The 12,118-nt window shown below is 45.5% G+C and overlaps 1 protein-coding gene across 3 annotated transcripts in view; it reads left to right on the top strand.

Moving 5' to 3' along the window:
- KLC2 (kinesin light chain 2) overlaps nucleotides 1–12,118 on the top strand; it is a 312,573-nt gene that overhangs the window by 218,297 nt on the left and 82,158 nt on the right. For all 3 annotated transcript variants that reach the window (XM_078660752.1, XM_078660751.1, XM_078660753.1), the window contains exon 11: nucleotides 9,881–9,948. In XM_078660752.1, the coding sequence (XP_078516878.1) occupies nucleotides 9,881–9,948 (68 nt within the window). The remainder of the gene's footprint in view (nucleotides 1–9,880; nucleotides 9,949–12,118) is intronic.

Raw genomic sequence — 12,118 nt, 5'->3', positions numbered from 1 at the left:
GGCGCCATGAGCTGCATTTACACATCAAAGCCACACAGGCTAAAGGATTGGATCTTGTCAAGTGGGACACAGCAGGTATTCGGCGGCTGGACGGCGGCAGTAGTGACATGTGCACAAACAGCCTATAAAAGGGTAATATTTGATTTGGTTACAATTATCGCGGCAATAATTGTAAATATCGCGGCCATCGCGCTAGTCAGCTGATTTCGCGATTTTTTTGCAAATCGCGAAAGGCTGGAGGGTCTGGCTAATGCTCTCAAAAGAGCGAACTCTCAGAAAACGGGTGATGCTCCTCCTCCGGACAAATAATCCAAGATCTTAGAGGCCTCTGGAAAACGTGTAGCAGCTCAAGCTGCTAATATTTGGAGAACCTCCAATACCCAAGCCCTGTTAGCAAGATATGACAGGGCACACTATGACACGTTAGAGCAGTTACTGCAACACCTGCCAGATGCTTATAAGGAGGGAGCAGAAATGCTTATACAAGAAGGGAAGTTAATCTCCAATGCGTCCATTAAGTGCGCGTTGGATGCAGCCGACACAGCAGCTAGGGCCATAAACACTAGCGTTATGCTCAGGAGGCATGCCTGGCTCCGCATCTTTGGATGTAAGTCGGAGATCCAAACTACCCTGCTCAATCAACCAGTAAACCCTGACTTCCTGTTTGGTCCGGAGGTAGACACCACTCTTGAGAAGATTAAGAAGGACACTGAAACTGCGAAATCCATGGGAGCTCTGCAGTCTCAGCAGTTCAGGGGCGGTTCCTTTCGTCTCTCCGGTAACCGGGGAGCTTCAAGAGGACTAGCGTCGCAACAAGCTCAATACACCAAGGGAGGCACACAAACCACCTATAACAAGAACAATAGGGGTGGATACCGTGGAAACAGCAGCAAGGGCCGAGGTTGTAGAAATAATAATACCAGATCCTCCGCCACTAACAAGCAGTGACGCCTTGTCACTGCCCCCGACCATATAACACCGGTCAGGGGGAGACTCCAGCAGTTCCTGCCAGTCTTGGAAAGCATTACCACGGACAGGTGGGTGAGACAACTTATACAACACGGTTATTGTCTAGAACTGACCTCCACTCCACCCAACATACCCCCAAGGCACCGTCCTATGTCCGCCGAGCACATGCACTTATTGCAGCAAGAAGTCATCTCCATGGTGCAAAAAGGCGCCATCGAACTCGTGCCTTTAGAACAACAGGGTACAGGGGTGTACTTACTGTACTTCTTAATCCCAAAGAAAGATGGGTCTCTCCGGCCCATTCTAGACCTCAGACCTCTAAACCAATACATCCTGTCAGAACACTTTCACATGCTCACGCTGCAGCAAGTTCTGCTGTTGCTCAGTCAAGGAGATTTTCTAGCAACATTAGATCTGAAGGATGCCTATTTCCACATTCCCATTCACCCCAGTCACAGGAAACATCTCAGGTTCACCATCAACAACCAGCATTACCAGTTCAAGGTCCTGCCTTTCGGGGTCACTACGGCCCCCAGAGTGTTTACGAAGTGCTTAGCAACAGTAGCCGCGCATCTTCGGAGACAACACGTCCATGTCTATCCGTATCTGGACGACTGGCTTGTACAGGCAAAGTCAGCCCAGCAGTGTGCCGACCACATGTCCCGCACAATTCACCTCCTACACAGTCTTGGATTTTCGCTCAATTACCAGAAGTCCCATCTTCACCCCGCACACGTACAGCAGTACCTAGGCGCGGAAATCAACACGCTCGCTGCCACAGCGCAACCAAACGCAACGAGAGTCAACAGCATGCAAGTGTTGATTCAAAAATTCAGGCCACAGCACTCACTCCCAGCGCAGGTGTTCATGCAACTAATAGGCATATTGGCCTCCTGCATCTTCATAGTCCCCCGCACGAGGCTACACATGCGTCCGCTTCAGGAATGCTTGGCGCGCCAGTGGAACCAGGCTCAAGGACAGCTAAAAGACCTAGTGTTGGTGACCGGTCGTGCATACAACTCTCTGCATTGGTGGAACACACACAACCTTTGCAGGGGACGACCGTTCCAAGAGCCTGTACCACAGATAGTGCTGACAACGGACGCATCTCTCCAGGTTTGGGGAGCGCATGTCCTCCACTATACAGTGCAGGGACTATGGACACCGCAACAGCGGAAGATGCACATCAACCTACTGGAACTGATGGCAATCTTCATGGCGATGAAGGCATTCAAGTTGCATCTCTGCAACAAAGTCGTGCTGATCCGGACGGATAACATGACTACGATGTATTACATCCAAAAGCAGGGAGGGACACACTCTCCACAATTCACACCTAGCACAGTGCATGTGGAAGTGGGCCATTCAAAGGAACATGTTCCTCATGGCGGAACACCTCCCAGGCAAGGACAACCAGATGGCGGACCTGCTCAGCAGACACAGCCATCAGATGCACGAGTGGGAGATACATCCCTCAGTGCTCCAACCATATTTCCAGCAGTGGGGTCATCCAGAGATGGACCTCTTCGCCACACACGAAAACGCAAAATGCCGCACCTTCGCCACCAGGTTCCCACACCCGCAGTCTCAGGGCAATGCGATATGGATGAACTGGTCGAACAAATTTGCGTACGCCTTTCCTCCAGCACCACTCATACCGCTGGTAGCACGCAAACTGAGGCAACACTCCATGACGCTCATCCTGGTTGCTCCAACGTGGGCAAGGCAGACGTGGTACACCACGTTCCTAAAACTCACCACCAGTCTCCTCACTCACAGCCATGGAGACATTCAGCACCCAGATCCGCAGCAGTTGAGCCTAGCAATATGACTCCTGAGGTCATAGAGTTTGGCTACCTGAACCTGCCTCCTGACTGTATGGACATCATAAAGGAGGCTAGGCGACCTACCACCAGGGCCTGCTACGCGGCAAAATGGAAGCGTTTTGTTATCTATTGCTCCAATAATAACGTAAATCCGCTTGATGCTTCCACGCAAAACATCATATGTTACTTGCTGCACCTATACAGGTGTAATCTAGCGTATAGTTCCATCAGGATACATTTCGCTGCAATGGCGGCTTATCTTCAAAATAGACAGCACCTATCCCTTTTCAGGGTTCCAGCCATTAAAGCTTTTATGGAGGGACTGAAAAGGGTCATTCCTCCTAGACACCCGCCTTCCCCGGTCTGGAACCTCAACATAGTCCTCACCAGGCTCATGGGCCCGCCATTTGAACCTCTTCACTCTTGTGAGATACAATTTCTCACATGGAAAGTGGCTTTTCTGGTCGCAATTACGTCGCTACAACGAGTTAGCGAGCTGCAAGCCCTCACTATTCAGGAGCCTTTCATTCAAGTTCATGCTAATAGGGTTGTGCTCCGCACCAACCCCAAGTTTATGCCCAAGGTAGTGTCACAGTTCCACATTAACCAAACTATTGAACTACCTGTATTCTTCCCAAATCCTGATTCAGTGGCAGACAGAGCACTACACACACTTGATGTTAAAAGGGCTCTCCTGTATTACATAGACAGGACTAAACACTTCAGGAAAACTAAACAACTGTTCGTTGCCTTCTCTCCACAGCACAAGGGCAACCCAATTTCTAAATCAGTTATAGCCAGATGGATTGTTAAGTGCATCCAGATCTGTTATCAAAAGGCTAAACGCACGTTAACAGTTCCCCCAAGAGCGCATTCCACACGCAAATTAGGGGCATCCATGGCTTTCCTAGGTAACATTCCTCTAGAGGACATATGTAGAGCAGCTACATGGACCACCATACACACATTCACCAAACACTACTGCGTGGATGTACACTCAAAACAGCAAGCTGCTGTAGGTCTCGCTGTTCTCAGAACTCTCTTTCAGACTGATGCAGCTGGCACGGGCAACCGCCAGTAAGGAGGGTACTACTATTTATTCTATGCATAGATATAAATTCAGCAGCCCACATGCCTCGACGGAATATGCTACTTACATGTAGGGCTGCTGATATTTATATCGCCCGCCCTCCTCCCCGGTGCCTGTTGCAGCTGTAGCACTCACACTTATTCTAACGCATGGTCATCACTTACTATATCACACTCCATCTCTGCCACAATGGCGAAAAACAATCTGAGCATGGAGGGGATGCCCATGCGCACTGTAGTCCAGGGGAGGAGCCACCTATCTCGTGATACTTCGAAGACTTCCAGGACAACAATGTGCAATCATCCGGACCCAACACTAGGTGGCGATCTATGCATAGATATAAATATCAGCAGCCCTACATGCCAAGAACAGATGCATACTGGTAAGTAGCATATTCCTTAGCTGATATGTATATTGTAAACAGCTCTTATAGAAAATGTATAGAAGAATTCTTTTTTTTTGTAAAAATGTGCTTTGATATACAAGAAACCAAAGACTAAAGGGTAAAATAAATTAAAACAATTTTTGGATGTGTAAACTGGAAAGTAGGACAGTATGTATTAATCATTGCTAAAAACGAACAAAAAATAAAAAATACTAAGGTAACAAAATTAAATGGTCTGAAATTGTTTTCGGCCAGCCCACTATGCACTTAGCGCTGTTGTAGAAGATACATAGGCCATGTGGGATATCGTGTTTTGTCTTCTCTTGCTTTCCCACTTTTCCTAGACCTAAAATTAAACAGTAGGGGGTACCTCTTGCTTATCTCAAATTTCTGACCCCTTGCAGGTAAGAGTCCATGCTCTCTGAGGCCAGAAACAATGCCTGCCCGGAGGAAGGTGTTTGCACCTCCTCCAGCAGGATGGCTAGTTGTTTAGCATATCAACGCCTGGGACTTTAAAGCCCCTGCAGCCTTTGATACGTAACCCTGGCTTCCCTAAGCCCCTGGAGATGCCACCTCCTGCCCTAAAGCCCATTTGGCACCAGGACAGGCAGGAAATTAACTATGCCACTAGGCGTGTTGCACCTCCAGGTTAGTCACACCCCTAAGGGGGGCTGCTCGATGTGCTCCACAAAAGAAGGGTTTCACTGTCTTGTTTTTGATGGAATTAGAAACTCTGGGACAGGCTTATGGACACCCCCTACAGAGAGTTGTCATATGGGGGGCTGTAGTGACCCCAAGAGTAAGTAGCCCATAGGCTACTACCCTTCACTCCCCTTAACGCCCCTAAGTTTAGTATTTAGGTGGCCCCCTGACACTAGGAACTCCTATTCGTCTGCCTGAAAGAAGGAGGACAAAGAAGAGCTGAGGACTTGAAAACTGTGGTCCAGCATCAATCTTGGCGCAAAACCATGCAATCACTGACACCGACTCGTCCAGAAGCGAAACAGCCCCCCCAAACCTTTGGAGGCTTGGTTTGGAGATTTTCCCAGCACTTCCTCGACCCCGCAACATTTCCCTTGGAGTGGCACTCTCCTGCACCAGCAGGCACCGACTACAGCAGCCAGATACACCATTTTATCGACCCCTGGGCCCACCGAGGGTGCAGCACCCCAGCAATAGTTATTTCTGCTCCAGAAGGTCAGACCGTCCCCTTGCCAAGTTTGGAAATACCAGGACCCCCAGGAGCCACCCTGCACCAATACCTGAGGTACTGAAGCCAGTTGCTAGCACCAAGGCTTTTTTTGTGTTCATCTGGGATACCTCTGCCACCAAAACGTACCTGCACGTCAAGGGACTCCGAGAGATGCCAGCTCCACACAGAGAGTGGCCCTGCTGTGTTTCTTTTCCCTCTTCTGCAGGAACACCGAGAACTGTGAGATCCTCTAACTCACAAAACACCTCTGCACCTAAGCTCCACAACCCGGGCTCCCCTAAACCGACTGGGTCTCTGTGGACCTGAGACCTTAAACCCCTTGGGTTCTGCCAGGCTGGTCCCACATTTCAGCCTTTTCTTACAGGTACATTTCCCCAATGACTTTAGCAGGTAGCATTCAAGGCTACCACCGCTTAAAGCACTTCTGCACCTGGACACTCCGGGGCAGGTACATTAGATTTCTTGGTGCTTTCTTGGCCCTTGGCCCCTACTTACCTTAAGACCAAAAGAACAGTTCTGTTAAGTCGTCTCTAATGATACCTATTCAGTGTATGTTTCTCCCATAGGATAACATTACCACATTTGAGGCTCATGTATCAAATATGACAGCTCTCATTTTCTACTGTTTTAACTGTAACATTTGATAACCTCTAAAGTACTTACCCGATTCGGACAATGTTAGGGTCTAAAATTATATTTAAAAAATGTATTTTTCTAAATTGGTCTGTAGTTTCTTCTTTAGTATGTCTCATTTATTGACTCTGTATGTTCAACAAATGCTTAACACAACCTTCTGATCAGCCTAACCTGCTCACCCACACTACCACAAAGAGAGCATTTAGGATTGTTAATTTAAGCCCTGTAAGCCAATAAGGGTTTTTCTGGACTTTTTACATAGTGTGCCTCATTTTGGTACCCTACATATAAAGCCAGCTTCCTACACCTGGGCTTAGCCTGTCAATCTCTATTAATTGGTACTTTTGAAATGTCTGCCATTGCGTGTTGACTGAGTCAACACCAAGATTGTTTAAGACAACCGAAGTAAAGAAACAAAGGACATTCAGTGTACATCTCCCATCTTTACAGATATCAGTGCTACATTCCAGCTTAATTTTTTTTATTTGCGAGACCCAACTACTGTCCTTTCCAAGACAAGCAGCTTCCTAAAAACTCTGGTCTGTCAGGGCACTAAAATGTATCTCATACAGGGGTGCACTTCCCAAACATTTTTCGTTACTTGTAAATGACTGAGCTCTTAAGTATGGCTCTTGGGATCCACTTCTTGTAGCATTCACCTAGAGATTGTACTTATTTTCCCCAAAAAAGTAACCAATAGTCATGGGAGCTGTACACAATCCGCTATATAATTGGGGAAAAGCACAGAAAATTAGTTAGGCTACCGATTTGATTGTTTCATTTGTCCAGACACTTTAAACCTGTCCCAGCAATGTAGACAGGAGCAATGGTCTTGTTTCCCTGCTTGATGAAGAAGCAGATGACTAGAAGTCATAGTAAAGCAACTGAAGGCAGGATGGTGACCATGCAGAACTCTGATGTGATGAAGGAACAGTCTGTTATAGAGAGCTGGAAACCCATGACAGTTACCTTATCAAATTCTTTACTCTTGTAAATTCTTTAATTTGGTCATCAGACTAGTTTTGAGGGATTTAGTTTTAAGTATGGCCTTCCTGGAGATTAATGTTTAAACATTTCTTCAATTAATGACATACTTATATGTTCCTTTTCCAAGAAGCACACTATCAAGCTGTAACTTTGTAGCTTCAGATTTTCGTTTTTACAATGCAATTATAGGTTACTACATAGGATCGGAGGCAGTGCACATAATGATCTCAGGGCTGTAACAATGAAAGGCTGAAGTGGATGATGTGATTACTACAGGAGTAATAAACATGTCACTGCAGAATGGAATCAGATTGATACAACCAGGCAACCAAAGACTACAAATGCACGAAATAAGAAATTGCAATACACCATCTTAAAAAGTCTGGATTGCAATTTCAGAAGACTTTTACATTTACATAAGCAAACGGTCAGCATTCTCCAAGTTTTGGGTTGAGCTGTTCAATAGGGTTAATGTAAAACTGTCTTAATTACAACCACACATTATATTGTGCTGAGACTTGACAGAACATGTGTTTACTTGGTCTAAATCTTTTTTTCACAAACTGCATGAATGTGGGGAGACTGTTTTGTCATGTCCTTTCGGCTAGTCATGTCCTGTATACCCCTATTACATACAGTTGCCCCATACACATGACCATACCGATTCTAAACAGGTGACCTTTTTACCTAGTAGCTTGCTCCGTTCTCTTCGACGCCAGGCTCTTAGTATTCCCGGTACCTGACGTACTTTACATGTGTCCCCAGGCACTGCAGAATTATTCTGTATAAGGGTCACCACTTTGTATCCTTGGCCAACAGCCAGCTGTGCATGATCGAATTGTTTAGAAAAGCATTGGTGATAGTTTTCAAAACATTTATGATTGTTTTAAAAAATATCGATTCTAGAAAAAACCCTGGAGTGACCACTAGTATAAAAGACCCTCACTCCCCCCTACAAATTAGCCGAGAATTCCTTCCAAGCTCACACTGGGTCCTGCATGCTGAATCTTCGACACGCAGCGATTTGACATCCTTTGCGGGGTGTCATCCTAGAAGCAGAGACTAGGTCCTTCATTCTCAACCATCAGGTGAGGGGGCTGTTTCCTCCCTAGAGGTTTCTTGGCTACACACACTATACATATACAAATTTAGGCTAGGTACATTTAGACATATATAGGAATATGCAAGTGCCACTGCTTTTACCTGAACTGAGTATGTTTATCTTATTAGCACTATGGTACAAAATGTATCTACTATTTACTATATTGGTACTAGCAATCTCTTTTGTATACTTCTGTCTCCTGATAGTGGCAGCACATATGTTGTACACAAGAATGTCGCTGGACCAATAAATACTTATTGAAATGTCCTAGTCACCATCCTGTGCATTTTCTGAGAGTAAGCAAGCACAAGTGTCTGAGCGAAATGTACTGTACTGTTTTCCACGATCCCTGAGGAATCAGGGTTGTTATGTTCAGTGGTTGCCAGTAACTAACTACACCACTGTAAGATACCGGACGGTGGTAGTGGCACTGTAGAGCTAGCTGGTCTAACGGCTGACCGATCTTGTGGGGGTGTCCGAAAGCGGTAGGGACACCAAACTCGTAGTTTAGGTCATCCAAAACGCGCAGGTCCTGGGGATTCCTAGGAACTACACAACAGTTTCTCACTCAAAGGTGGCTCATAAGACTTCCCCATTGTCTGATCATCTTACGAATGAGCTAATAGTCTTATTCACCAATAAGGGGTTTTATGATCAGTGACTACTGCTGGATTTGTATATACAAGAATGATTAATCAGAAGTTTACCTATTGTTACTCTGTTCTTTCCCAGTAATTGGCAAATGTTATTTCTCGCAGCGTGATCCATTTTTCACTATCCCCAATAAAACCCTCAATGAACCCCATTTTATCATATTGACATGAAAGGTGACCTTCCAACTCAACTTGCAGATACTATCTGTTTCATGACTGTCAACCTAAGTTACCTGGACTATGCTAAATCATCGCAAAAAGAGCTCTTGTTAGTAGGATGACTAGGTCCACAAATCAAAATGCTAGGAGAGCAGACAGAAAGCAGAAATGATGCTTCAGAGCCAATTGCACAGACGAGAGAGTGTGACACAGAAGTGAGGAGAATGCAGAAGTTGGGCAAACCTTTTTATAGTTGAGGATCGGTCTTTACGCTGATTTTAGCAATGTGGAATCCTTTTCCTATTCACTGATTTTAATTATTCCTCTGTTCTTATAAATGAATTTGAATGGAACAAAGTGGCATGCAGCATTCAAAGTTTGCGAAACTGAGAATGTTTTGTATGATGAGGACATTTTGTTGCAGTTAATTCTTTTTCTAATCCTTACTATTCTAAATTTGCATAGAAACAGCATCAGTTATTTGGTTTAGCAGTGACCACTGTGCTATATAACTCACTCTTTTGCTCTCCAGAACGTAACGCAGCATGTGATGTATCATAGCATTTCTTCTCGGTACCAAACCTGTAGTCAACAGAATTACATTCTGAAGTATTGCTAGTGAGTCTGTGGATTACTTTCATGTCACTCTGCACTGATCTTCGAGAAACTGCCAGTAGAGATGATGTTCAGCACTTCTGAAATCGCCCCTCCATTTGTACTTTCTTTTATACACTTGTCTGTTCTGAGGTAGACTAATAGAGGGAAAGCTTGTTTTTAGATCTGCATGGTTCTTGGGCTAAGTGATGGTGCCAATGTTTCATGCTGCTGCCTTCTTTGATGGGACTTTTTCTACTTTACAGGGAAAACGAAAAGACAACTCACTGTATGGAGAGTATGGTGGCTGGTACAAAGCTTGCAAAGTGGACAGGTGAGCAGAAAAAAATGTGTACCATGAAGATGTAAATTGATAATTGAGAGGTTTGTACATTTGATAGGTGGAGGTCAACATGAATTGGTGAACACAGTAAGGTGAAGAGGTGGGGACAGAGGGCTGGGCCCAGAAAAAACAATGTACTGACCACCATTTTCCAAAATTAAAAGCTACTCAATGCCCTCTCTCCTGATGTATGATTTGTTTGTCTCCGCTTGAAAAGTTACATTTATTAAAAAATTGGAGGCAGAGGTTCTGTGGTGGGTATGCTCAGTGTTTTTATATTCGCTTCAGCCCATGTATTTGAGCACTCAATTATTCGTTAACTTGAGAACCTTTTGTTTTATTCAATGATTATTAGTTACAGTAGTCTTCTGCTTTCAAAGCCTTCTATGTCTTCTTTGTCTCATTATATGGTGTGAAAAATGGTATAGAGAGAACTGCAGACAGACTTTCTTCCCTTGTCATGACCACTTCACCACTAGATTTTCCATATTCATTATTTCATACCCGTTACCTTCCATCCCTGAATAGCGATGTAGGGTACCAGAGGCCAGGGCAAACTCCTGGAATAGATATCTTTGGCCATGTTCTATTTACTTATTTTGCCTGCAAGTCTCCATGTGGACAGTGGCAGCAATGGGTTCCACCAGTGGACGCAATCTGTTTTGAAAGGACATTTTAAAAGTAGTAAAATGGTTTTGATGTGCAGGATCTTGGTCATGGTGCCCAAAGACAAGTGTAGGATGCAAGCAGTGGATTTCTCCGAGCTCACTCTTTCGTTTCTTGTTTTAGTGGCAATTTGGGTAAGTGAGACAGGTACAGAGCACCCTCAGATGAAGGTGATGATTAGTCCTGGCTATTCCTGAAATCTGAGTAAAAGAGTAGACATCCTCAGAGCAGGGCAAGAAAATTTTAAACAAACCACTGCTAAGAGACAAGTAGGATAGTGGTGTTATAAATGCAGTCAGTCAGTTCTGCAACAATTGCACAGGTCGACGATATCACTGCCCCTTTGGGACTTATCCCCCATCTGGCTGTCCCGACTCATAACAAGGGCCACACCCTTGATCAAGTATTCTCCACCATTCCACTTACTATGACTGTCCCTGTCCCTGTCCTCTGGTCGGACCATTTTCTGATCAGCTTTCAGATCCTGGGCACCAGTAAATCATCCTGCACAATGTCGAATCATCCTAGACAGACTGGTCGGGCATCCCATCGGGTGACCCCTGATGTTTTGGCCCAGGCCTGCCTGGATCATCCTTGCCCCTTATCAGGAGACCTAGAGAGAGATTTCAAATTGCTGCAGAAATGGCTAATGGAGTGACTAGACGAACTAGCACCGGCCATTGCTCCCCGGACAACTCTCAGGCGGGCCTCTGCTCCTTGGTTTACTGAGGCTTTGGCGCTGTCCCGGCGAAATTGCAAGGTATCTGAGAGGCTTTGACGACAGCAGTATGATCCTAGGGCCAAGGCTGCCTATAGGGCTACCATTAAGGCCTATCAAGCTGACATTCTGGCCGAAAAAAAGAACTATTTCTCGGCGAGAATTGAGACTGCTTCGAGTAGCTGCAGGGAAATTTTTACTGTTGTAAAGGAGTTTATAACTCCTAAGGCAAATGCGTTGCATCATGAGTTCTCTGAGCCGTGGGTGATCTCACTAGTTAGCCTTTTCACAACTAAAATCAAGCTGATTCAGGACTCCTTTTCCTCCTTGGGGCCGAGTGTTGTCACCACTCGAGGGGACCAGCGGACTTTGACGATTGAAACTGGACCCTCTCTTTCGGAGTTTCCATCTCTCTCTGACTCTGCCTCCCAGGAACTCCTAACTAAGCTTAAGTCAGGTTCACCCTCTGACCCTTGCCCTGCTAAATTTTTGGCTAGGGTTGCAGAGGTTTTAAACCCGCTGATTAATCCCATCCATAACCTATCACTGACTAGTGGTGTGGTTCCCGCGGTTTGGAAACAGGCAATGGTTGTTCCACTCCTTAAAAAATCGGGTCTTGACCCCGAGCTTCACGCCAATTATAGGCCTATTTCCCTCCTGCCTGCTCTCGCAAAGATAGTGGAAAAGCATGTGCACACTGTGCTTTCTTCTTTTCTTGAAACCTATAGCTTGCTGCATTCCACCCAGTCTGGCTTTCGATCGAACCTAAGCACCGAG

The sequence above is a fragment of the Lissotriton helveticus genome, chromosome 9 (genome assembly GCF_964261635.1).
Source record: "Lissotriton helveticus chromosome 9, aLisHel1.1, whole genome shotgun sequence".
Lineage (NCBI taxonomy): Eukaryota > Metazoa > Chordata > Amphibia > Caudata > Salamandridae > Lissotriton > Lissotriton helveticus.
The sequence above is the reverse complement of the archived record's forward strand: the minus strand, read 5'-3'. Positions and strand labels throughout refer to the sequence as shown.